General features: G+C 36.5%; 1 protein-coding gene across 6 annotated transcripts in view; it reads right to left on the bottom strand.

The window, feature by feature from the left end:
- The window catches only part of LOC148407831 (uncharacterized), a 62,415-nt gene that overhangs the window by 33,749 nt on the left and 736 nt on the right, over positions 1-27,930 (bottom strand). For all 6 annotated transcript variants that reach the window (XM_088401489.1, XM_088401490.1, XM_088401493.1 and 3 more), the window contains exon 2: positions 11,744-11,932. In XM_088401489.1, the coding sequence (XP_088257615.1) occupies positions 11,744-11,930 (187 nt within the window). In that variant the 5' untranslated portion in view covers positions 11,931-11,932. The remainder of the gene's footprint in view (positions 1-11,743; positions 11,933-27,930) is intronic.

Genomic DNA, 27,930 nt, shown 5'->3' with positions numbered 1-27,930 from the left:
TGACATAAGATGATCGATCGGGAGCAGATGAAGGGGAAATGGCGGGAAAAACGAGGCAAACGACTACGGCAACATGTTATTGGGGATTTTAAGAATGAGGATCCGCAGGAAGGACGCAGATGAAGGGAGGAGGGCAAAAAACGAGAAGGAGGGAGGCGCCAATGGCAATCCTCTCCCAGCAGCATCCACAGGATGACAGTGAGGCGAATAGACAGGATGCCAAGCAAAGTCACAAACACTTCCACATGCAGACATGCAAAGCAGCCATAGAGAAGGCGCTTATTGTTTGGCTCAACAAAAGCCATGAAGCTTATTGGACACGGTCAGCGATTGATTCTTCAAACACTGGGGCTACCGGGTATATCCTGTTGATTTTAAATGAACGTTCGTTCATAGCTGAGAGACTTTGTGGGAAGACTGAAATATTTTGCGAGATTACAGTGAACAATGTGTCCAAGAAATCATTGAAGTGGAAAGATGGCGGATGCTGAGCTGTCCAACTTGTTGACATCACACTAAGAACAGTCAGGCACCACCAGTACAGCGTCTTTATTCCCACAATTTCATCAAAGGTTTAAGTAGTTTTACTCCAAAAACATTTACGACAGCTTAACGAAATTTATACAAATTTTGCACATTTTTCAAAGCTAAATTCAAACACCGTATTATATATATCTATCTTTTATGTAGCGCCTCAGAGCTCAAGTGACCTTTGCAATGGATTTTCTTTCTATGAGAAAAGTATAGAAAAAATACCTGAGGCAATGAGTTAGATTTAGTAGTTTTGTTTAGGAAAAGAATCAAATTAAAGGATCAAACAAAGCTATTACAACAATCTCAGGTACAGTATTCTTTATTTGATTATTAAGTTAGTTCTAAAGATAAGCATCTGTTATTAATATCATAAAAAATGGCGGTGAAAAAATGCGATTAGGATTACTAGGGAATAATTTGCAATTAATTAGTTAAAAAAAAATCCCCAAAATTACATATGAAATTGTGTAGATACTTTGAATGGACAAATCCAACATTTGCCACAAATATGGATGGAAACGCGGATATTGACAACTTAGTTCCGATCATCGGCCCACTTAAAATTAATTTTAGACATCTATAGCTGCCAATGGTTTTGAATGAGTTTGTAACATTCTTTTGAGCCCCAGTAAACAAATAGTAGAAAACACAACACTTGTCAGCATCAATTAGAAACTTGATCAAGTCAAGCTAACGGAAACAAAGTTGGCGTGTTTAGCATGTTGGTGACAATATGTTAACTCCTCCATCTCTTCTTCTGACAGCGGGTTGAACCATGGCAACTGTTCCGTGTAAATCACTGAATTAAGTGTAAGGAAACCTGGCACTCTTGAACACAAATGAGCTGTAGTTCCAAAACCATTTGGGATCGCCGGCGAGCGTTTGATTGTTTGGCGAGTCCATGTGGTTAAATGAGGCGCAAAGTCCAACGTTTACACAGCAAACAGTGATGCGAAATCGTTTATTTCGAGCCTTGTTATTAATAATAATCGCATTACGTTTGTTTCACCTAGTTAAGCTGCTGAATGGGCAAAGTAAGCTCTGTAACTTAGCAAGCTTAACCTCAGTTAGCAAGCTGGTGTTATTTTTTTTTTTAGCTTTGTGGATGTTTTAGCATGCTATCTTTCACTCATTCATTTTCATTTAAAGGTTCTTATGGCCAACCTATAAACAGTACATCAGATATCAGGAAATAATTCTGTAAATAAGAAAACATTGGGTGTAAAACTGTCCCCATAGGCATTTCAGACTTATAGCAAAGCAAACCTATTTCCACCCCAGATTCAGGATGGTGTCCAGTAGTTAGCTTTACCAGAGTCATATACCGTAATCAGGGATAAGCCAGTAGGACAGTGGAATGTCCTCCAGCTGACCTCAGTCTCACCCTGCTCTCACTGTGCACCTTGTGTCAGAGTTGCCACAGCACCACAGACGCATTGTGACGCTTCATCAAAGGGACAGATTGCATCTCTTTTAAGATGACAACGATACACGCTCCTGTTTATCTAACAACATCCTCATATAGTCCAAATCTTTTTGAATCATGTTATTTACTTGTGCAACATTACTTGCATGCATTTCCTACTATCGACTGAATGAAACCTGTTTTAGATTGACGTCTGCTTGCTTTAGAAATCAAAGCTTGACCTAATTACATCTAATCTGGCCAAATTTAGCTCGACCGTTTTGGAGTTGATCCTGCTGAGGCACATCGGGTTTGATAAATAGTTAATGACTAATCGCTCTATTGATCATTAATCACATACCTTCACCCAAAGAAGCGGCAGACTAGTGGATGGAAGTATTTGTAACACATTTTTTTTAGGTCTGTGTGTATGTGTGAAAGAGGGGATGTCATTTGATGACACAAGACATTACACAATGAACCCCGCATAGTTGAAATGCCTGCAGCATGTGACACAATCAGGCAAGAGAAAAAAAAGCTAGGTGATGCTAGTGGTGTCAGTTAACTGTGACAACACATTTAATTAAGATCTTGGGGTGAACTTGTCAAATCATCAATTTACATGATGAACTGTTGACCACGCTGTTATGTTGAGAGCTAATTGAGCCAACGAAGCCGGGATCGGTTTTACACATGATTATAGTAAGATTACACACTGGTTAAATTGCTAGTTTCTGCCCTCGTTGTCATTTTATTTCCGAGCACTGTCATGCAAAAACCATTGCACGCTATCCTAGTATATGACAATAAAGTTAACCAAAACTGGCAAACAGCATGTATCATGCCTCTAGCACCATGCGTGCTGGGGTACGATCTTGTCATACCCAATGTGTTTCCTAAAAAGCAAAATAATGTGCGTGTGTTTGCCTCCAGCCCTGAAACATCACAATGCAGCACAGTGCTTTGAATTAAAACTCGCTTTTCCCCGAGAAGCAAGGTGCACTGGATATGACAGCATCCCTTCAGTGTTTGTGCGTTGCATGTCTTGCTGGCAGAGGTTTGTCTGGAAATTCTAAGAATTTGTCATTCTCCCTTCAATAATTCACAATAGTGCATTTGCATTTCTGAATATAGAGTCGATCCTCTAGCTTATACTGTAGCTAGCTACCTTCTAGCATTTTTTATTCCAGCAATTTGGATCCCTCAAATTTGCATTTTAAGCCGCCAAGCTTTTCAACAAATGATGGATAGTCTTTTAAGAAGTGACTATTGTTCAGAAGCAAGGATTATAGTCAGTACATGTCCGTTCAACAAATGAATCAAACAGGTGCGCAGAAAGCAACTAATTGTTGGTTGACTGCGCTAATGTTTTCTATACTATTATATCCCAAGTAGTGCTAAAGTTACCCAACTTTGAAAATAGGAACCTATTATAATACCACTATTATATTCAGTAACTCTAAAATCAGAGAACGGTTCCTGTTTTGGAGCAGAAATGTAATTTTTGATGATACCTATCAATAACAGTTGAAAAAGGCTAAGATCTCCTGAATGTAGAATCTTATATGAAAGTATTATGTGGTTCATAATCTTGCTGAAAATAAAAACATTCTCATTCCTGAAAACCCATCTAAAGCTTCACATTGAATCATATCAGAGCTATTCAATTCTGTATACATTTTTGTGACAGAGCCACAAAGAAAGCCAGGCTTTTTCACTTTAAATCCACACATATAAAATTCTCAAACAGATGAAAAGTATTCTGTCAGGAGAGACAGCCTAATAGAAGGCGGCTTTAGGTTTCCCCCTTGAGCTTGGGGATTAAAGATCCACAAAAAAAAGAAAGATTCATCCAGCAATTTGTACCAATGACTTTAAGGTGCTTAGAACTTTAGAGAGGATGTGCTAAAGCAAAAAGTTACATAGCGATTGAATCCAATCTATCCGTCCTTTTTCTGCACATCAGTCTGTCAGTCTAGTGTGCGTTAATGCTTGGACAGAGAAATGCTATAATTTATCTTTCCGTATACATGCAAGGCTGGGGAAAAAGTTGACCAAGTTGGGTAAGCTACCTTCAAAAAGAGTTCCACTAAAAATATTCCCCTTGAAGCGTTGGCAGAAAAGTGTTTGTGACACCCTTTTCTATATGGACATTTCTTTCAGACATATGCAGTGTTGCAATGGCGGCAAGGAAGAAAATTTGTATGCTTGCCAAGAAGAAGAAGAAGAACAGGAAATTATTGACCTCATATTCGGTAACAATCAGCTTCGCTCTCAAATTTACTCATGGAATATTGAAGCATCGTCTGCAAGTGACTTCAATGACAGCATTGCATGTGTAATGTACACATATATGTGTCTAATACATTACTACACATGCATCTTAGTCTTTCAGTCTCTAAATGTAAATGGTACCACATATAAAACTTTTGGAATCAAAGATAAATTTAAAGATAGAACAGAAAAGCATTTCACTGTAGCACATTGTAATCCTTAAGCTTTTCCTTTGTGAAATGACACTCATCCCAAATCCAGAAATGGAGTAGTTCAGCTTTATTCAAAGATATAAATGTTTGAGATGGAAATATTACCAAACATATTCTAAATAGGCTTCAATAATGAAAACAATAAGCAGGTCAGATATTAGATCAACATTGTAAGTGTAGGATTGTTAGAAGAAAGACGCCAAAGACAAGGTGAGCGTGTTAGGTTTTAGTTTATTAGCACGTTATGTGGGCAGAGAAAAGTAAGTATACAAAAGCAAGAATCTGGGATAGACACCCAAATGAAACAAAAGAGGATTACAATGGTATCTACATGACTTGGTACTATTAACATAGTGATGGAATGTGCTTGACTATACGTAAACGTCTTTCGTGGCTCGTCTGTTGATATGTTCAAGGTATTGGATCGCACTGGAAGCAGGACAGCCAATCAATATACAGTAGCTTAATATTGCAAAAAAAAAGTTTGCATTGGTTTGACTGCATGTTAAGAAAGTTCCTTGGGCTTGAGCGAGTGAAAAAAAAAAAACTAAAAAAAACTATCCCAGCGAATGTTTCGTTCAAAGTCGCAAATCTTCGTCAAATGGTCACTAGATGTTGAAGAGACGTTCGCTCATTCTTTTCTCTTGGCCAGGGAATTCAAAATTAGCTTGGGACCCTATTAGGTCAAGGTAAATTTTGCTACATTTGTCAACAGGTGAAAACATTTGCCCTTCAGGAGGGGAGGGGCTTAAGAATGTAATGTAAACTCAATGGCTCTGGACTACAAAAAACCCCAGAACATTTTAACAGATCTGTTATTTGATCTTGGAATTCTCTGAAATGACCATTAACTTATTATAACATTATTAAAACTCAATAATTAGCAATATATTATAATGAAACCTCAGTGTCACTGTAGTTAGTAAGGTTAGTAAATGGTTTAAAATCAACCAGACTGTTTCCAGTTTCCAGTGCCAAACAATTGCAATAAATTTGACTCGATACATTAACAAACAAATGAAATGGGAAAAATTCCTAAATAATTGACAAAGTGACTGAGGAAAACAAACTGAAAATACAATAAAACCCTGAAACTCTTCTTGACATTCTTCAAATTACTGATTGTCAAATAACAGCATCTTAAAGTAGAATATTTGGTTGAGGAATTAGATTAGTGCAAAGGAGTCCAGAACTTCAAGCAACTAACAATAAACTGAAAGGTTATCATCAAGGGAGACATTTAATAATAAAACAAACATGTTGACAGAAGTATAAATAATCAATCAGTGGGGATATTTATAAACACAATCACGCAGTCCAACACACACCCACATACACACGCGTATGCCAAACAACCTCGCGACTCCATGTTGACAGATGAGTCTCACAGCATTGGTGAGTTAATTTCAGACATGTCTTTGCCCACTACTGGTCACAAATTTATAATGGGCTGATTGCAGCAGGGGACAAATGCTGTGTGGGGTAGAATGCTCACTCAGGTTGTTAGTTTAGTAAGGATTATACAAGTAGGCGCTAAAATTACGTCTGGACTGTGTCGATTTGCAACTATCCGTCCTGCTTTTCAGTGATGAGAGTGAAACTGACAAGAGAACATTTCACTGGAGAAGGAGGAAATAAAATGGGCAAGGACTCCACAGACCCCCCAAAAAACAAATTGGGCTTCAAATCAGACTGACTGAATTCTAAACATCCAAGGAAACACACATTTCCAGCATGTTATTTAGAGGAACATTGTGTGCTGAAGTCTAACAGCTACTCTAAAGTGTGTGTGAATTAGTAACATCCCAAAAAGTGAGGGCTAGCAGCTAGCAAGCTATTGGCAAAGACGTATAAAGGGCTACAAAACTAAAGTGTGGACATGAAAGTGTTAATAGTTTGTCTCCATTACATTACCACAACAATGATCATTTTTTTTCCTCCTGGTAATCTTGGCGGTGATATTTTAGTAACTTTTTTTTTTCAAATTTCAAGTTATTAAATTCGAATTGCTAGGAGAAGAGACAACTACATAACTCCTTATTGTAAGTATGTAAAGTGTACCTGCGGTGCTGAGAAGGGGAACTATAAATGTTTTATCAAGAAAAACTCAATTTGAATGAGTTTCTAAGAAAAAAAAGAAAACTGCATTGATTGGGAGAAAGTACAGCAAAGACCCGCAATCAACTTCACCTTGTCTTGTTTCCACCCCCTGCTGGCAAGTATGACTGTGCATGATGTCTGGGCAAATAGGTTTCCACAGCTATAATAAGCATGCTTCAAAATAAACATTGAAATAAAAAAAAAATGTTTGGATGTTGTTTTTCTTGATTAATCATATTTACCCTCTGGAAAACAGGTACACTTTGAGAAGAATACATTTCTCAGCTGATGATATTTTGTGATAGGAGCTGTGATGAGCAATCAACAAATAGTTGGTAAACAACATAATCTCTTAAGTATATTTTATTCATTCTTGTTAGGCATTTTCTGTACGATCAATTGGAAATAATGACCTGTTTTTGAATAAAAGAGCGGAAATTAAAATGTTATAATCAAGTCACAGATTAATCCGAAAATTGTTTGATGAATAGCATTGCACACTTAATTTGCATATCCTTTTCCCACAAGGCGCGAATTAAATTTGTCAATTTGTGCCAAATCAAATTTGCACATAATAGCAAAATCAAATCCTACTGTATAGTTTCATACGTATGCGATGAGCGATCTTGTGACTCAAACGTTTCTCCACTGCTGAATCAAGGAAGATGTTGAAAGAATAGGATTAGTGTTTGCGTAAACGTTGCAGAGGGAAATAGGTGCTTCGAAGCAGAAACAGTTGATGGGCAGTCAGTGTGGCGATGAAGGCGGGATCTAGTCCTCTGAAGCATTAGGGATTGTAGAGAGAGGGTGGGGGAGGATTTCGGAAGCAACATAAAAAAAAAAAATTCAAATGGCAGCAGTCAAAAGAATAATTGAAGTAATAAAAAATAGAACATGAAAGCAGGATAAATTAAAAAAAGGAAAATGAATGTGAGAGTGGGGTAAGAAGGAATACAAGGGGAAAAGGAAAGAAAGCAATTAGTCAGGTTTCGCAAATTCAGTCAATAAAACAAAACAAAACAAAATAGGTGTATATATCCATAGAGTAAATCACTTATTTCATGAATGTTTGCTTTCATTGCAATATTTTGCCTATTTGTCAGTTATTCAGCAATGACACAAATCTCAACATGCATAAATACATGCACACCTGTACTTGCTCTGCTCGCATTCGCTCTCATTTCTCCAACTCACTAACAACCATCCCTGGGGATTTGTTCAATGAGCCTCAAAGACCAGATGCCATATCTTTAAACTATTGGAGCACCATTAAAATATAATAATGATGATAATAAATAATAAATAAATAAATAACCTGGAATGATCACACGCAATCTGGGGAATCGGCAATTCTGAATAATGACTTTCAAACGCTAGTATGACACATGCGCCTATACAGCTGGGTAACCATGGCGACACAAGCTGCCCATTCCATCATGCCATGCAAAGCAGCGAGAGACGACAAGCAGGCGACTTAACATGCACAACACTGTCAGCGACATTTATCCCTACTGAGGCACCCAGGAGCTTTTTGTACCAAAACGCAGACTGTGAATAAGCAAGGAGGTTCTAGAACCAAAAATTAGCTTAGCTCAAAAGTTCGTCGTGATTTATTTACCAATGTTTAATGCCAACATGGCTCAGAGTTTATTCAGGTTATGACTGTATATAGTATATCCGCACACAGGCTCTTAGGGACTCAAGTGTAAGCAGTAATGTAAAAATGTTGTGTCTTATTAATTCTAATTTGTTAAACCATGCATAAAGTGGGCGCAATGCGAAGCTGCAAGGCGCAAAGGGAGTAGTCACGAGTGTTCTGATTAGTCATGTGTTTGCCAAAACCAGAATTTGAACCAAACGGACATTCCTTTCAAATATTCTGAGACTGATGAACATATCAAACAAATGCATAAAACCCTACTATCAATGCTGTTATTGCATTAAAAAAGCTAAAGGACTTCACTCTTACCAGTTAAATATCTACGATTTTTTAAAAAATGGAAGAAAAAAAAACACTTGTCAACACGAAAAATTGGCTCTCACGTTGTATTTTTGAAAAAAATTCCAGGGTAAAAAAAATTAACGGGAATGTTTTCATCCAAGCTTTTCTTGCATTTTGGTTTCCTTGCCTCCATTCACACATCAAACACAATGACAAGATATAAACTCAAATAAAGGGAAATAAAAGATATTAAAGACAGGCTATGGCCATAATTGGCATTTGCAGATGGAGTGACTGCAACATTTTGACTGGTGGCGGAGGGAAGCGCGGGATCTATCTTACCAGGCTTTTGCACGCCCTGAGCTTGCTGTTCTCCATTTTCCAGTGCTGTACCTGAGTGTGCACAAATACACATACACGCAAGCACAGAGACAAGCAAACACATTATTATCCCATCCATCCAATTCCGAGTGGCTGGATGATGTCAAAGAGAGAGTGAGAAAAATCCCAACACCTAGTAATAAACAGAAATATGACTGAGCCTGGCAATAAAGAGTAACCACTGACCCTGAAACCGTGTCTCATTAAAAGGGTACATTATAACAGTCACTGGGCACAACTACAGTAATACCACATGAACCAATCAAAGGTAAGCAGGACCAACATATAAGATGGTACCATTGCATGAGCAAGATGCTGTGTGACTGCGAAAAGCTGCCAGGCCACAGCATGAGATTTGTCTTTCATGCATCTCAGAACGAGTTAAACAGGTCTCAAGCTGAAATACCACATTAATTGGGAAATAAATGCAAACGAGGACAGGTGGCCCAACATGAGGTCTAAGCTTCTCCGACTAATGTCAACACTGGTGACTAAGTATAGCAAATTATGAGGCAATATGATTCACAATAAATATGAATCAGGCTGATGGAAAATTGGCTTCTTATTGCTTGGGTCGTTGAGTGCTGGTCAAGCCATCAAGAGTGACATTACATAATCACACATATGTTGTTAGCAGCTTGATTGAAAATAATACTCAGTGAGTCGTTCAATTTACCCAGATTGAGAGGCAATTTCACATATTTCAACATAATCACTCTCAAATGTGTCCCTAGTTAAAGCCAAAGGCAGTACAGTACTTGTTGAGATTCAATAATTGTTTTTTTTTCATTATTAAAGTGCCTATTCATTTATGATATGAAAATTGTTAGGGTGAACATGTTTGAGAAAAAACGTTCTTCATTGAAGTTCAGCCAAAAATGCTCGAGTATTTTAACGACAATCTGTACAATCTGCCTGAAAGAACAACAACTGCGATTTAAAGAAAAAAGAAAAGGCTCCTTTCAACAGTCAACCTGCTTGCAGACAGAGGACAATAACAAGCAGACTGCCTCACCCTGCTGTTTGGCACTGCATGTCAGCATGTCTGCGTTTGTCCAAATGTGCAAAGCGTGCCAGAGCTGATCACCGGCAACACCACCCACAGCCTGTCCCGTAGCTGGCTGTCACTGGCCAGTGCCCCGCACACAGTCTGACTGTCTGACCCGAATGTCTGAGGAGCCACAACAGCCCTGAGAGCTGAGTCATCGCCGGTTTAACTGTCACTTGGTTTATTTGATAGCCGCTATCTACCTCGCAACATCTATTCATATTTAATTAGAGCTTGGAATTAAATGCGATGCTATCCACACATGCAGTCAGTCGCCGGTCTTTTTAGGAAGTTTACCACTCAGCAACAACAATTGAAAACGCATGATTAGTTTTAACTCAATCACTGCCACGGACAGCTATGTCAAAAATTTCAATTCAATTTTAACTGAATTGTGGAAGAGACTATACTAGCAAAGATAATAGTAAACTGAGGATAAATATATGAAATTTAGTCGCACCTGAAAAACAAACCTTTATAGTCATGATATTATCAACGTCACTGAAATAGATGTCAATAAAGCAAATTACATTTGGCACAAACACTTTATATCACATGGCTAAGTCCCTAAAACTTGTGTTGGAGAAGTTAGGTTTAATCTATGTTACTTTAAATAATAAACTAGAAAACTTGATACTCAACAACCAATTGAAATATTTTTCAATGTCTTACATCTGACTTTTGTTACATGTGCATACCATATTTTTCAATTCCACTTTTTACAGGTTGAAATCAGCAAACCAATACAAGAAGATGAAATGAAAAAAAAAGACTGAAAAAAATACATTACCATTTTGTAAATCAACAGCTCACACCACAGGAAATCCCCAAAATACCCCAGGCAACAGCCAAAGATACACAGACTAATTTGTCCATCAAACCACTTGACTTAAAGCTGTGCAATTGTATGTTCATATATGATCAAACCTACATAAATCAAAACCGAACCCCTTAACTAGAGTAGAAGCTACCAATTTAGCCCAACATTAAAAAAAAAACACTGCTGGGTCAAAACTTGCCCTGCAACCATCTGGATTATAATTGCAGAATGTGGGGACACAACTTTATAGTATATAAATTTCACCAGTAAGATAGTATATTCAAAGCGGTGGCCGGCAGTCTGTTTATCCTCAGACGCTACGCCCAGTGGCTGAATGACATCCAAGCAGATGCAGAATGGCAGCTAGGGTCCAGCAGTGCCTGATACCATCCGTCATTTAAGGGCATCTGCGGTTCATACAATATTACATAAAACAAAACATCATGCTTATGCATGCTCAGGGTTTTAAAGGGAACAGATGAGGCCCACTGTTTAGGAAAATTGTTTGCTGGATTATACAAAAAGAGAAAAAAAAAAAAACTATGATGCAGTTCCTACTGGTAAATATCAACCAAAATATGAATAACAAGCAATGAACATCATGCATCAGTGATGTCAAAGGAGAGAAAGCTGAATAAGAATAAGAGAATAAGAGATGAATAAAGGAAATTTAAATCCTGAACATGAACGGAAATGCGAAACGAAAATAAAAAACATTTAACATGAAGTTGCTTGTGAAGACATTAAGCATAATTGTTAAAATGGAACATGGCCATACCACTGTACAGTATTTGTATGTTTCAAAAACATACAAATGACGACCCTCAAAAAATAAAAATAGTTGAAATGCTCTGTTTGTATGTGTTACTATTCCATGCATACTAAAGTAACGGTTTTCTGAAGATTTTAAATAACACTAACATCTATGCTACTCCATTAGCGCAACAAACAGGAGTTTATTGTATTTCTCTTTCACAAGTCATACATGTAAGCTTTGTATCCAATTAAACAAGACAGGTTGACTCACCTGCATTGGGGTCATCGTTGTCCAGCAGGGGGATGTAGTCCGTCTTGCCGACAGTCTCCCCGATTTGATCGTCGTAGGTCTCCGCCTCCAACTGAGCCACAAAATCCCTCTCCACCCGGCTTTCCTGACCCTGCTGCGGAGCACTGTCCACCAGAGCGTCGCTCAGACTCAAGTCTAACTCCGCCATGGCTGTAAATAGAAGAGACAAAAAAAATATATTATCAGTCAGAGGTATTCGTGCATCAAAGGTTGCATGCAAACAAGAATACACAGAGGGAAGGCCTGTGTCCATGTGATACTGTCCAGTACATGGTGGTAACATTTATTTTCCGCCATGGATTCCACATTTCGCAATGCCATTCATCAATTTTCTATGCTACTTGTCCTCAAAGCGGGACTGGCTACAGGGAAACTGCCCGGTGGGGATTTTGGCATTATCTAGTACAGTAAATTAGCCAAAATAAAACATTGCTTTTTACTTATTGAAACAAAATAAAGTTCATTTATTGACTATAACCAGCAGAGGCACTGATTCTGCTTCACGTTTTGAAATGCTATATGAATAACAAAATGATTATCTAAAGTCTACATCCTCAAAAAAAAAAACATTAAAAAACTCATCTTTGGCATAACTCCTCCAGGCAGTAATACATCTATACAATGCCATGTACAGGATATGGGCATTCAGAATCAGAAATTGTGACAGGAACAAGTCACCTAACACTGGCTAAGCTAGCAAACAAGCTAACAAACCTGTACCATCTGTATTACTTCATCTGTGTTTATATTTGGTGGACTGGCTGTTGCTAGTCTGCAGTCATGTTGACATACTCGTATTTCTCAACAAAATCCAGCCAGCAGTACGACTTCATTTTGTTAAATATGGTGCGCATGTTCCATTCACCGAAAACTTGTCCCTCTTCCACCTGTTAAATTACTGTTCATTTTCTTGTTACAATGCCTAGATAGCTAGCAAACTTTAATCTATAACTAGCTAAAATATATAACTAAGGAAGAGATAGATAGAGATATAGATAGATAGATAGATAGATAGATAGATAGATAGATAGATAGATAGAGATAGATAGATAGATAGATAGATAGATAGATAGATAGATAGATAGATAGATAGATAGATAGATAGATAGATAGATAGATAGATAGATAGATAGATAGATAGATAGATAGATAGATAGATAGATAGATAGATAGATAGATAGATAGATAGATAGATAGATAGATAGATAGATAGATAGATAGATAGATAGATGCTGAGTCACGTTGTTATGTTCCAAATATAATGCCAGATTATCCACAGTGCCAGTTGGCTGTTTTACTTTGTTGCTCAGCTACTGCCTGTATTTATCTGGTCACCATCCTTCCTCTCTTCCTGACATGTTTTTCAACCTGTGAAGGCTCTCAGTTAACCTCACACAAGCTACCTTGCCGAAATAGGACACTCATTGTCATTCAAAGCAGGGTGTGGGTCAAGTTGTTCCTGCAGGGCAATGCAAGGGAGCACATCTGCTGTCAAATTCCAAACCATCTTTACAGCCATGCGAGAACAGCTTTAAACTGAGCGCGCTGCAACTATTGTCATGATTGTCACATTAGATCATGTAACCAAAAAGACTTTCAATAAAAAAAGAAACGGTAAAATTATTAGCATTATTTTTTTTCATCGAATAGGGTGTCAAAAACAAGACAGCTAAAACTCAAAACAACTCTGCAGCCCCATCTCCTGGATTACTCGGTTAGTACACATTTATTTTACCATTAGATGCTTTAAATTCCTTTTGGCATTCAGCGGCTGAGCCAAACCCAGACATCAGTAGCGTGTAGTCATTCCTTACTCAGAAAATATGGAACATGATAAACCAAATAGAAACTAAAGAGGAAAAGCAGGTTGGCTTTTGTGATGCAGTAACAGACCAAGATATTAAAAGCATATGATTTGGATGCATTTTTGAATATCAGTGTATGAGCTAAGTTACTCGAGAGCCCCCATCCCCCTCCAGCTTCCCCCACTGCATCAAGGGTGTGTCGCAGGAAGACTGCTGCAAACTGCCTCCACCACAAAGAACATACTAGTCCGAAACTGCCCTAGTTACCATTTTTAACCCAGCATCATCCGAGTGTGTGTGTTTGTGTCGATGTCTCTTTTGGGTGTACTGCGTGAGCTGCAGAGGGGTCATGGCAAATCATTTTGATAGATACATTGTTCCTACTGTCTTTATTTTTCATGAATGAGGTGTTTTGTATTTTTTTTTTTTTTAACAGTCACAAAGTCGGTTGCCACATCCTGCAAACAGCTTTGGTGTGGCCACTCGGAAACAATCTGGATTCAGCAAAGGAAGGAAATCAATGAAAAAGGCACTTTCCATTGTGTTGTCTGCTTAAAAAATGTGTGTCTGCGCATGCGTTTGTGGATTACCCATGTGTGCAGTGAGTGTGTGTGTGTGTGTGTGTGGTTTGGCTCGGTTGAGTTCATGGGAGAGCGAGGGTTTGCTGGCTGCCAAAAAAAGCAGAGGTGAAGGTTAAGCTGCTTTTTAATCTGCTTCCCAACACATCACTATTGTATGTAAACAGAGACAAACCAAAACAAGTACACATAAATTAAAAGATAATGGTTTTAATAACCTGACAGTTCCCTAATCAAATTTTTATCTGCCAAGCTTTTAAGTAAAGACACAATGACAATTACCCGTCTGAAAGAAGATATCACATGGACTTTAGAGGGGCAATAATTAATCAACTAATCAACAAGTAATCGATAATCAAAATAATCAAGTTTTGGTAATCGATTAATCATTCAAAGACAGAAATTTGTGCATATTTGCCCGACCAAATATTCTTTATATCTCTAAAGAATCTATCCCTATGAAAGCAGGTTCGTTATCATTGTGTTGAATCAAAATAAGATCTCTACAAACAATCTTTACTCAGGAAAAAATAAATAAAAAAAATAGGCCTATTGTGATGTTACCGGGCTATGGGCTGCGGAGACTCGTGGAGAGTTAGTGACCTCTCACCACACTCTGGCGCACTGTTATCTTGTGTGTTGTTCAAGAAAATGAGGTTTGTGCTCAAAAAGAGATACATGCTTGTTCAGCCTCCATTCTATGGAGATAGCTAGGCATGGGGAAGAAAGGAAGGCAAAATTTTATTAACCCTTTCCTGGGCACAGCAGCCATTTTCGGCCAATAGTCTATACAGCCAAAACGGCCAAAAACTTCTGTTACAGCCATTGCTTAAATTCTAACATATCCCCACATTTCTGTAAAATCCTGAAAATTCTTGCCTGTTTAGACTTAAAAATAGAAAAACGAGTGCCTAATATAGGCCGTTTTTGATTAGACTATTGGCCGAAAGTGGCCGCTGTGGCCAATAAAGGGTTAAACACATTTCAGACACTTTACTTATGCTTGTCTGTCAGAGGTAAAGTCTAATTTCACATATCAACTTATTATTGTGGGCATTTTACAACACACAGTGCGATCGTGTGGTGAGCGGAAGCTAACTCTCCCTATATACATAGTTGTAATATGACGAATCGATTAATCACCAGAACAATCGTCAGAATAATTACTTATTGACATCAATGATGAGTTGCAGGTCTAATGCACTTCAGAGAAAAAAGTGTGTTATCACAGCATATCATTAAAATCTTGCTCTTGCCTTGTCACATTGGCTGCTGATGCTATTGCTAATATTTTTGCGTTAATGCCCACATGTTGTATTGCAAAATACAAGAAGCACTAGAAATCTGGAAACCGTTCATGACAAGTGACAGGTAAAGTGCTGAAAAGGAACATTTACTGATGCGACTCCTCTGGTTAAGTATTCCAAAATCATTGCATAAATCACTTGCGAAATGGCTAATGAATTGGCTAGTGAAGAATGGGGTGTTCAAATAGTGAACTCACTAAACTGTGCTTGAGTAACAACATTCTTCCCTCAAGTAAAAAACAAAAAGTTGAAGGATTCAAGATTTCCGTCAGCCAAAGAAATAAATTGAAGCAGCTAGCGCAAGCTAAAACCACTCAAATCCAACGTCAAGCCTACAGATTCACTAAATGTTTCAGAGCTGGAGCACTGAACTGTTAACAGTTGACTCATGTCTGTAAAATAAATACAGGGCCGCCAGTTTTAATATCCCTGCATTACTGCAATGTAACCCTATAATTATGAGAGAGAGCACTGGGGTATAATAGCGCCGTCGATTTTACGTGGATATAATTTCAGTGACTGGCTAAAGACGCTAACTTCCAGGTCACTAATTGTAAACAAATCCTTATTAGAATGTTGCAACTGAATTTGTGTACTTCGATGACTATTATTATTACATAGAGATAGGGAAGTGATCTAAATGTGTGATTGTTTCTGTTTGTTCATCTGCGCAATTTCCCCTTTTCTGCTCGCTTCTGTCAGTGTTCAGAAACAGCTGACCAAGGGTTTTTCATTTCACTCTCTTTAAACTCCCTCCCCCACACATATGCGCACAGACAGACTGAGGGGGAAGCACATCTTTGTACAAATGCCACCTGTGTTGCTGTTAAAGTTGAGACATCAGGACAACACAAGTTTATAACTAGTACTAGAACCTTTGGAGTTTCAATTGGTCATTTTTTAAATTTTATTTTTAGCTTGAGGTGCTAGAGCTGCTGTTATTTAATTATTTATGTTTTGCTCTTATGAAAGTACACATTAGTTATTATGTTTGAAGTCTTATCTGTAATAAATATTTCTTTTTATTAAGGTATTATACTTAAGATTTCAAGTAGTAGCAAAGAACATCTGCATTTAGCTATAATTTAATTTTAAGAAACTGTACTGAATACACAACATTATGTAATCTACTGTATGTAATCCAGTATACAGTAGTAAGAAGCCAGGCCAAATTTTGTGCTTTTGTCCTTTTTCAAAAATCTGATGGCTGTTAATAGGTTCTTCTTTTGATGTCAATTTTAGGGTAAGACAATTATCGGTTGGGCTGAATGATCTGCGCTAATATTTGGCATATCAATGAATACCAGCATGGACCTTTTAAAAATTTGATGGCCCATCATAGATTAAATTAAAACCATTAACTTCAGGGAACAGTATTTATATTTTTTATTAACTTCAAAACAGATTCTGATGAACCTATGAACACTTGCCACATTTTGTTTTTGATTAGAATAAAAAAAGATACATTTAATTTTGAAATAGCTGTGATTTTGACATTTTGGAGCGCTTGATTTACTCAAGAAAAAAACAGTTCGGCTCCCTTGGCTATTAATAATCGGCCCTTAAAAGACTTGTTTTGGTTTTCATTTAACTTTTTTAAGATATGTTGATGACTGTGAAATCCCTGAACTTTTGTTACAATTTTACAACAAAGACATATGTTGTCTAAAATGTAACAATAAAAAAAAAAATGACTAAAAGTTGTTCAATAATCACAGCTTTTAAGACATTTTAACAGAGTTACGAGTTGGAGTTTGATTTTACTTTATTCATACTAACATCTTCCCTTTTTATTTAAAACAAATACAGGTTCCAGATAACAGTTTGGCTGGCTTGATTGCTACTAATTCTCCCTGACAAAATATTAGACAAAATATTCCTCTATTCAAACTACTGAACACGAAAAAGGTTGATTTGTTCCAAATTGTGTTAACGTTTTAGCATCGAGTCAAACTCCAAAGTATAACATCACTTATGTGATACTTGTCTTTTAGAACGTATGTTATTTTCAGAAAAAATATGAACTTATAATATTGTTATTTAGAGGTTGCGATAAATTTGGAAATGGCTTTCAAAAATTCCTGTGTGCTTCTGACGCAAACAGGTCAACAATTCCATTTAAATCCTGAGAAATTCGCTCCAAGCTGCACATTCAGCGTGAACCTTGTTCACTATCTAGAAAGCAGATGGGGGTAGGGATGAAAGAAGACACTGTCATGTGATACCTGCCCACACCGAGTAAATCACAACTGCATGAAGGCCAATGGGGAACAACCTACTGTTATCCCATTAAGACCTACATCCGTACAAAAATCCCACCAAGCTGCAAAAAGTAATGATTTACAAAGTCAAGGTGAAATCAGGTACATTTTACAAGCATCCCTGCCAAAAGATCATGAAGACATGTAAAAAAAAAAAGAATAACTACGGAAAACAATAACATTTTGCCTGCTTTAAGAGTGTACACATTGACATCTAAAGCGTCCATGTGTCCAGCTGCCATCACACTAATACGAGCAAGATGCTATCACTAACATTCCATGTTGGCCAGTCACCGAGGCTCACAATCACAGCTTTGTCAGCACACATCCATGCACGCGCATGAACACACAAATTCGAAGGTAGGAATCCCAGAAATTTTTTGAATGAAGTGGGTAGCGTTACTGAATGGTTTTACAACACCTTTCGGCCTATCTACTATTTTCCCTAGTCAAAAAAACTCTTATTTGGTCTATTATTAATAAAACTTATTTAATTTCCATGTACAATTGACAGTTTAAAAACACATTTTGCTACTTTCCGTCAAGTGAGAATGACATCACATGCTCCGGGGCTCAAGACACAACAAGGGCTCAAGCGATTAGACGACCGATTATTATGACCCTTCAAACATTGGCCAAAAATAATTGGGCAAATGGCCAATATTTGACGATTATCTCAACTTTAACGTTTATGTGCTCTATTTACAGTTGTATACAAACAAAGCAAAACAAATCTTAATTTTTACAAGAAAAGATCAGGTAAGCAATGCAAGAAAGTAGTACAAATCATTGACTTAAGTGTCACAACATTACACAACCTACAACCTAGTCACAGTTTATATATAGTAAAAAAACAAAAAACAAAACAATGCATAAACTAAACATACATGTGTTAAAAATGACACCCATTCAACAACTTAACAAACAAATGACGATAATGAATGTCCTCATAAGATCTTTAATTGCATCACAATGCATTCTGTGAGCTAAAGTTTTTTTTTTCTTTTTAATTAACAACATTTATTGTTGGTGCCTGTTATTTGCAGGTAATAGGTACACAGCTCTTGAATAGTGAAAATCCACCTAAAATTGACACCTACTAAAATATAATGGGAGGAAGCAAATGCTATTGTATACATTATTATTATTGTTCTCATTTTAATTAAACAGCCGATTCTGCAATAAGCATTTTTTCTGTCCAAAATCCGCATCAGCCTACGACTGGATGATATGGGCCAAAAAAATTAAATCTCAAATTTCTGGACAATTACGGCTTTAACATTTAAAGTTGATTAGTTAAAAAATAAACCATGTGGAGACTATTCAGACAACAATGTGTACTGATATCAGCCATTCATAGACTGTGTATACCTTGCATAAATGTCACATTTTAGTAGTTGATAAATATTTTCAACTTGTGTAGTGAAACACCCTTGCAGCCTGCCAAAATCGTTATTTAACGATAGAGCAGATTCTCAAATCATTAATTTTAAAATGACAAATTAATCGAATTAGTTCGACCAATCACAGCACGACTTGACAATGTTACAAATCAAACCCCAAAACCGGGTGAATATAGGCAAAATATGAACGTTTTACTGCTGAAAATAAGCATCGAAAGGGTAGATTCAGACACCAGCAGTTTGATCTGACTTAAATGCATCATGTTCTGTCATATTCAAATTCCGGTGAGATCATGATTTTTCAATAACACTGCATAGTAGTGTCCCAAAATCGGACACACCCAACCACATACGCAAAGACACAAATGCTCTCAATAGCACACGCTTCTCTCATTTCACAAGTACAACAAAGCTGACAATCAAGAAGGTCAAAAACTTCAATGGGAGCTCCATAAGCTCCATTGAAGTTTCAGACGAAAGGGGGTGGCATGCCAAGCATCAGGCTCTGCAACAAGTGACGAAACTTAAAACAATCGCTTAAAAAAAAGCGTCAGAGGAGGAGACCAAGACAGCGCCTGTAGGCCTCTGGCTTGTTATCCAATGCTGGGAGTGGCGCAGAGCCCCAAGGAGAGAAGACAGTGGTGTAATTAGTCTCAGAAGACATCAAAACTACACTACGTTTTGGTCTAAACTTTTTACTGTCCTTGTTCACGCATTGCTAAACCTGTTTGTTGCATACTAATGGGTGTTATTTGAATATTTCTCTGGATGATTTATTTTTCCACAAAAGCATTTATGGAATTTAGCCCCAATTCATCCCACTTATATATACACACTAGGGATGGGAAGAGATATCGTATGGTGAGATCGTGCGAGATTCCAACAGGATTTGATGCCACAGAATGAGATCTATTTTCTTGTTTTTGACAGGGTAAAATTAGGGTAAAAATTAGGGTAAAATTAGAATGCACTGCCTCCTGAAGCTCTGCAATAGAGTAAAACACGCCACCAAACATGGTGAGAACTTCAAAATAAACCTTACCATACCAATTGATATAATGACATGAACGCGGCATATGACTACCTTCACTCAGAGAATGCTGCTCCAGGAGTCTTGAGTATGGTTATAAAAAAATACAGTCGTTCTGAAATCATTCAAATTGCTAATTCAGGGTGCTTTAAAAAAAAAAAAAAAAAAAAAGGACTTAAGCATGCTGATATATTGTACAATGCCTGTTGCCTGTGTTTCGCGCACTGTCTAGCATATGCTAGCCGCTAGCTCGCAATGCTCAAGTTCCCTCAAGAGCAAATTACTTTTTAGAGGCAATTAATCGATACAAATTACTCGCTTTGATGCACAGTCGCCGTTTCTACTGATCACTTTTTTTGTCTCAAATGTGTTCTGTGGTTGTCACTACATTTTATTGACCACTATGTATGCTGAATGATTAAAAAAAAGTTTGTTGTATAAACTATATATATATATATATATATATATATATATATATATATATATATATATATATATATAAACTGTCATTCATAATTAAGTGTAAATGTGTTTTTTTGGTCTTCAAATAATCTGTGTGGTCATATTTTAGTATTTTAGTTGAAGAAAAAAGGTAAACTATTTTCATAAAAGTCAAAGTGTTTGTCTCCTTTTATATTTACATTTGCCCGCAAGATTATGTTTACGTGGTAAAATATTTTCAGATAAATCAAAGAGTTTGTCTCCTTTTATGTTTACATTTGCCCGCAAGATTATGTTTACGTTTGCACACAAAATTATTAATGTTAAAAATGTTAAAAAATTAAAATTGAAAAAAAATATTAAGCATTATTCTACAATATATTCATTACAATATACTCGTTCTTGTGGACTCAATCTTGTGAGACATCTCGTCTCGTAGGATTCGTCCCATCCCTGACATATAACACAGTTGTCTTGCGACCTTTTATGAACCTTCAATGTGAAATTACAATCAAGTTGAAATAAATAAAGGAGGTCAGAAAAACCCAACACACGCACACACCTTTGGAAGCATGTTATATAAGAGAGGATAAAGTGAGTGATGTTAAAGCTTCTGAAAAGCACCGAATCCAAAATTAATGACTTAATCCCATGAGGATAACTACACTGAAGGTTCAATAAAAAGTCAAACAGAGACTTCTGTAAATGTAATTAGTAGGGTGTGAGCCAAGGTGGAACCAGAATAGGTTGATGTGAAATATTTCAACTGGTTAACCACACATTCATTACTGGTTCTATTTGGAAAATCTTTTCAATTCGTTTCGAACTGCGGTTGCCTTTTTGAGCTGTTTAAACAAAAACATGCGCCTGATCAGTGGATGACCCTCACACATACACACGCAAAACGCCACACAGCGTGACATTAATTTTCACCAAGACATCATTTTCTCTTCCAGATGCAAATCCAATAAATTAGGATGATTTGACATGGACCAACATATGTGAATGATGTGCACAGGAGTACGCTCAGTTATTGCATCGTGTACTCATTATGTAAACACAGAATGTGCCTTCAGAGTGTTTGTAATGGGGATTCCAACCATAAGGCAGCATCAAAAAATTATGATCATATTTACTTCATGCAAATCCTAGGAATAGAAGTGCAGATAGTTATTTTTTGCCCAAACTTAAAAAAAAAAAGTTACCACTAGTATACATAATTTAACAGCATGGCTATTCTAAATGATGTGCACTGTACATTAAGCATATATAATTCATACTCTATATTATGTTTATTAATAATGCAAAGTGTGTCTATCTTTGAGGGATTTAAATCGCAAGATGGCAAATTGCACTTATAAGTTTTCAATTGGATGCAGAGGGAAAAAAATGAATTCCCATAAGAATCACGGTTCTGTTTTACTACTATTCAGATTTGTTAAAAAACATCCCTAGATGGATTTTATACATTAAAAGAAATGAAAATAAAACAAATCTGCTTCCTGTCAGCTTCCACTTAACTATGCTTTGGAACTGCCAAGGAAGAGACAACAATATTACATTGCACGTCAACAGCATACTGCGAAGGCCAAACTAAAAAACATAAATTGTACATGGATGTCAACACAATGGTCGTAGCACACTTTTATTTTGAAGGTGGCATTCGCTGTGGTGGTTGCTACCAGCTATTTTGACTCCTTGAAACTCGTTTTTTTTTTTTTTTTTCCCAACAAGCGTTGGGGAATTATTCAAAATAATTTGTATTTTTTGAAAATTTGATAAATTGTGAAATTGAGGTTTTGCACAATAGTTTATGATAGTTATTAAATACTTAATTGTTACCTTTAAGCAAGTCATGCAAGCTATAAATACTGTAGTTTTTTTTTTTGCACGATCTCAGGTTACGTTTTAACTGATTCAAATCCCGATACATTATTTTCTGAACATTTTGCATGCAGTTTAAAAACTTTTTTTGAATAATCAAAACTTATTTAGATAAATGTTGGGTTTACTACTCTGATTAAAAATGGATTAAAATCATAAGCATCTAGACTGACCGGAATAATAAAATTAAATAAATAGATAAAGATTTTAAAACCTTTATTCAACATTATTTATTCACTCACTCATTTACTCAAATGTAGTAAATGTAAGTAAATAAATGTCACTTTGTCTCAATTTTTCACGGCGTCTTGCAAAGAAGACCGCAGTAGATTATGACCATTTTTTTGCACATCTATAGATTATGGCATGATCATTTTGAAAAAAAAAAAAAAAAGATTCTAGATCAGATCGTAAACCCAAAAATGAGACAATTGAAGATTACCAACCCTGGCACACAATTTGTAATTGACAAGTATGTAGCTACTTGCAGAAAAGAAAATAATTGTATAATAAGGAACATTAATAGTCAAAATTATAGACAATTTCACAAAATGTCTCAAACAATTGTATTATTTGGAGCTTGATACGGTTCAAGGCCACGTGCTAGCATACTGCCAGGTAGACTTGTCCTCCCCTCCCCTTGGAAAGGGACACACAGTGATGAATGAACTCCCTGTATGACCACAATGGTTTCAGCTCAACACATTTTGACACAGAGTATCTCTTTGGGAACTAGGCTCTATTGTTGCCCGGCCGGAGCTTAACAACATTGCACTGGAATGCATAGCAGTACAAACAGAGGTCAAATTCATTCCAAAATAAACAGACAGCGGAAACACGAAAATACCTGACAACTTATTTAGTTATTTATGTAATTTTCACTCTCAGCCCATTTAATGTTGTTCATCCGGTTTAGCCATGTCAAGCATGAAGAATCCCTTAACTCAGCTCTGAAATAAATTCACTTTAGCCGAACAAAACACATCAAAAACAAATTGATTGCCTACAGGATTATATAATAATGTTAACAATTGAAAATCATAAAGCAAAAAAAGGTAGAATTAGATTGATATGGCTTTTTTCAGGCCCCATAACAATAGCCATATTGTTAGGAAAGGAGGCCAATATTTGGAGCGAAGTAAAAGGGGGAAAAATAGACGTAAAAAAAATGAAACTAATAACATAGTATAAATGTCTGAAAGCATATGTTTGTAAAATGATTTTACAGATTTTCAAGTTTTAAAAGTTTTTTTTTTAAATCTTGAAAATCTGTTTTAAAATTCAAAACAAAAGTTCAAGGTATTCCAAGTTAGATGAAAATTTACTGTGGAACCATGAAGTTTAAAAAAATAAATTATTTACCAAAACTTCATCCATCCATTTTCTATAGCTGCTTATCCTGACAAGTTTTGCAGGCTTGCTGGTGCCTATCCCAGCTGGCTTCAGGCAGTAGGCGGCAAACACCCTGAATTTGTTGCCAGAAAATCGCAGGGCATACAGATGTGAACAACCATTAACTCACACAATCACACCCAAATACAATTTAGGATGTCCAATACCAATATTGCCATGTATGTTTTTGGTGTGTGAGAGGAAGCCAAAGTGGCAGGTGAGAACTCACACGGGCCCGGGGAGATAATACAAACTCCACATGGGAAGGCCGGAGCCAGGAATTGAACTTGTTTCCCTTAACTGTGACTCGGGCATGCTAACCGCTGCACCACCAACCCACCTCTCCAAAACTTCAAAATAACTGTGATAATAATTTTAACTTTCACACACAGCTTTGTTTTAACGTGAAACAAAAACAGCAAGTTCTCAGGGTCAGCAGCATCTCTACTAAAGTTACATAACTATTTAATAAATGCAATGATGCAAACAATCGTTTACTAAATTACTCAATTACTTTTAATAATCAATGGTTTTGAGTCCTAATCCTTAATGAAAAGTAGATGTATCATCTTTGTGAATAATCAAAGTAAGACATTTCAAAGCATCTGTGTTTACTTTGGAAAAACAACATTGTTGCTGATTTTCTAACATTACGGAGCAAACCAGCTAACAAATAGGAAAAAAAAAAATCCTGTTCTGTCTTTAGGAAATAAAAGTTTGTTTCAAATTTGATTAATTGATTACTTTACTGCTTTTGGTATCACTCTTGATAAATCTGTATATTCCTAATACATACGTAGACCGTTTTAAAACTTGGTCCTGAATTTCAAATTGAATTGTGTAAAGACAATACTGAACTGAGTGGCTTAAGTGTGTCCCTCCATCAACCTTTCAATACCCCTAAGTGCCAAGTGACCCCAGCTCTAGTTCCAAGTCCAAGCAGGGCAGATGAAAGCGTCCAAGCCCGGTTTCTGATACTCTGTTCCAGCTGCTGCTGTTGTGACGGGGATTACAGGCAGCAGTTCACCCCGCGACATCCCGCTTCCCTTCGCCATCTATCCCTCCATCATTTCATTCAGTCAATCTGCGGTTGTCACGCAATCTTCAGAGTTCAAACATTCATCCTTAACACACACACACGGTGGGGTGTTCACAAATATAAACACACACTGCAATGTTGTCAGTTACATCTGTGTTTGGGCTGCCTTTGAGATAATGCTCTGTAAAACTCCAAATCCTATTTTCAATGAACCATTACATATTTCATTAGGTTGGGAAGAAAACAAATACTTTACCCCCACTCTAATAGTAAATTGACTTCAATGTGGTTGTAAGCCGATACCTACAATTTAAATTTTTGTTTATATGAAAAGTATTGAGAATCAGGGGTCCCCGAGAACCACTTTGGGACCTGGTACCCGGCAGGCACAGGAAGTGATTATTTCCGCTTTATGTATTGTCTGAGTCTGAAAAATATTTTGAAAAACCTTTGATTTTGAAAACTGACCGGATTCTCTTTGATTCGTTTCGGTCACTTGAGAGCCAAAATTTCACCCACAGAGTATTGCAAAGTGAGCGGGGGTCTTTGGGGAATATTTTCCTGTTTACGTTTGATGAGGCAATTAATCAAAATGACAGCTAGTCTAGTCCAGCGATGACATGAGAATTTAACAAGGTTTCTGCAGGCATCAGTAAAGCTATTTCAATGCATTGTAATACCATTACAGGAATGGGAGGTTTTTGTTTTCAAAATAAAATCAAACTAATTGGAACATGAAGTAAATTATTGCTAAACAATATTATAGTGATTCTTTTGCAAAACGTCGGTGGCCTTAATTTTGTTAACTTCTTCACAGATGTGTATTGTCGTGAGTGATGCAGTTTTCCGGCAGATGAGCCAGAAAGAAAACAGATGTCACAAGATCCATCTTTTGAAGTTGCTTCAGGAAATATGCCAAGATGCAGCACTCTGTTTTAAGTCTTTTTTTTTTTTTTGCATCCTAAAATGCTTTGAGTAGGTAAATGGTATTTGGCTGAAAATAATATTTCACAGGTACATTTAAAAAAGGTTTCGAAACACTTTTCTAATAAATGCGCTTTTAGCCAAATTTTCTACTTTGATATTCAAATTTCCCACAGTATTTGAAAGCACTGTTTTAGACCTACCAAAATAAGATTTTGAGAAATATGCTGACAAGGTCCATTGTTAGTTCAACAACTTGGGGAGCAATTAAGCCATTACTACACTTTCTGTATTGATAAGATACATCAAAAATTAATAATGCATACTCCATCCAGCCTGAAGATACCCATTAGTAACGCAATCTAAATTCAATAAAAAGACTGGAAATCTCAAGTCACTTAATCAAATCAATCAATCAAACAAATGAATCATTAAAAACAAGCTCATTGTTAAAATAAAAAGCATGTTGAAAAGTGGTTCAATGGGAAAAAGATTGAGTCTGTGCCTTTAATGCTAGCCAGTGACATTTTTCGACATTATGATATCTAGTGAGAGAATTTGGGAAAAATCTATTTTGGTGCTAATCTGTGACATTTTCAAAACTCAAGTCACCGCTAGACTTTATCATCCTATTATGTGAAAGATTAGCCGTATTCTGTTTTAGGTGTACGATGTTAATATTAATTTATTGGAAAGGTGAAATGATCTTTCAGACCATTTTTGGAGCCATGGGACAATACCCGATTATATGAGCATCTGTGGACAAAACATTATTTTACGATGATTGGATCAGGTTCATAAGAAGTTCAGGACTTCAGATCAGTCCCACCTTTGATTTCCAACTCTGTAATCTGACACTGACAGTGAAGGATTGGCGAGTAATCCTCTCAGAGTTTCTTTCCTCAGATTGAATCAATCTCTTAATTACTGTAAACCATGACTATCCTATGCTATATATCTAAATAAACCAACTTTCACGTTTAAGGAAACTTCCGCGATGAGTTTTGAAGAGGTAGTGGAAAAGCTGATATTAGCAGGTTTAAGAAAAGCTTATTTGGCAGCTACAAGTGTATCAAACTACAGAACGCAATTTCGGTAGAAATACTCAAAAGCTAAGGCTAAATTGGAAGTAACTCATTTGCTAGAATGTATTAGTTGGAAGTAACTGAAATGCTTAACTGTATAATATGAAATTCATGGTAAAATAGTTACATAGAATGTATATTTCAATGCTTTGTTTTTGAACCATGGGTTATGATAATGTATAAGAAGCAATAAATCGCACAGATATACTAGAAGCCAATTAGCATTGACATAAGTCAAAATGATATTCCTACTATCATATCATACAGTATATGTATATCATAATATACATCATATATTCCGTCAAATAATGAATATTCACATGCAAACGCAGTCAAAATACATAAATCTAGGTAACATAACACTCACAGGCACAAACGAGTTATATTCATAGATTTGAAGGCCCAACACAATAGTTTGTTTTCTACTTATATTTTTAGTGACTTATTTTTCTATTTTTATCTTTTTTTTATCATTGTCTTTTCAAGTTAAAAGGATAGTTCACTTATTTAGGAATTTTCAAAAGTCTAAAGTTAATAATTAAATAATTCAAAACTTTTTTAATGCACAATTAATACTTTTGAAAAACACATTTTGTTATATGCTATCGCCTGAAAGACATCACATGTACTCATGGCTCAGGTAACAACCAATCACAGCTCAGCTTGCGAAGGTCACGTGGCCAATGACAGAAACAGGTGCGCAGTGATTGGTCATCACCTGAGCACATTGTCATTTTCAATGGGCAACAAGTGGCAAAACGCATTTTTAAAGTTATTAATTGTACACGAAACACAATGTCATCAAATTAGACAAAATATCAACTCTTTACTGCTTAAAATGGATCAAGTCTCCATTTTAATTTAAGTTTCGATTCGTGGACACAGCGATACATTTTTTTTTTTTTAAATAAAAACACAAATTTCCATTTGTCAAGAAATACGATGCCCGAGGTCGCACATTTCGCACATTTAAGAACTTGTTAAAATGATATGACAAAC

The sequence above is a fragment of the Hippichthys cyanospilos genome, chromosome 19 (genome assembly GCF_059441005.1).
Source record: "Hippichthys cyanospilos isolate Australia breed blue-spotted pipefish chromosome 19, RoL_Hcya_1.0, whole genome shotgun sequence".
NCBI classification, from domain to species: Eukaryota; Metazoa; Chordata; class Actinopteri; order Syngnathiformes; family Syngnathidae; genus Hippichthys; species Hippichthys cyanospilos.
This window is presented reverse-complemented; position numbering and strand designations above follow the sequence as displayed.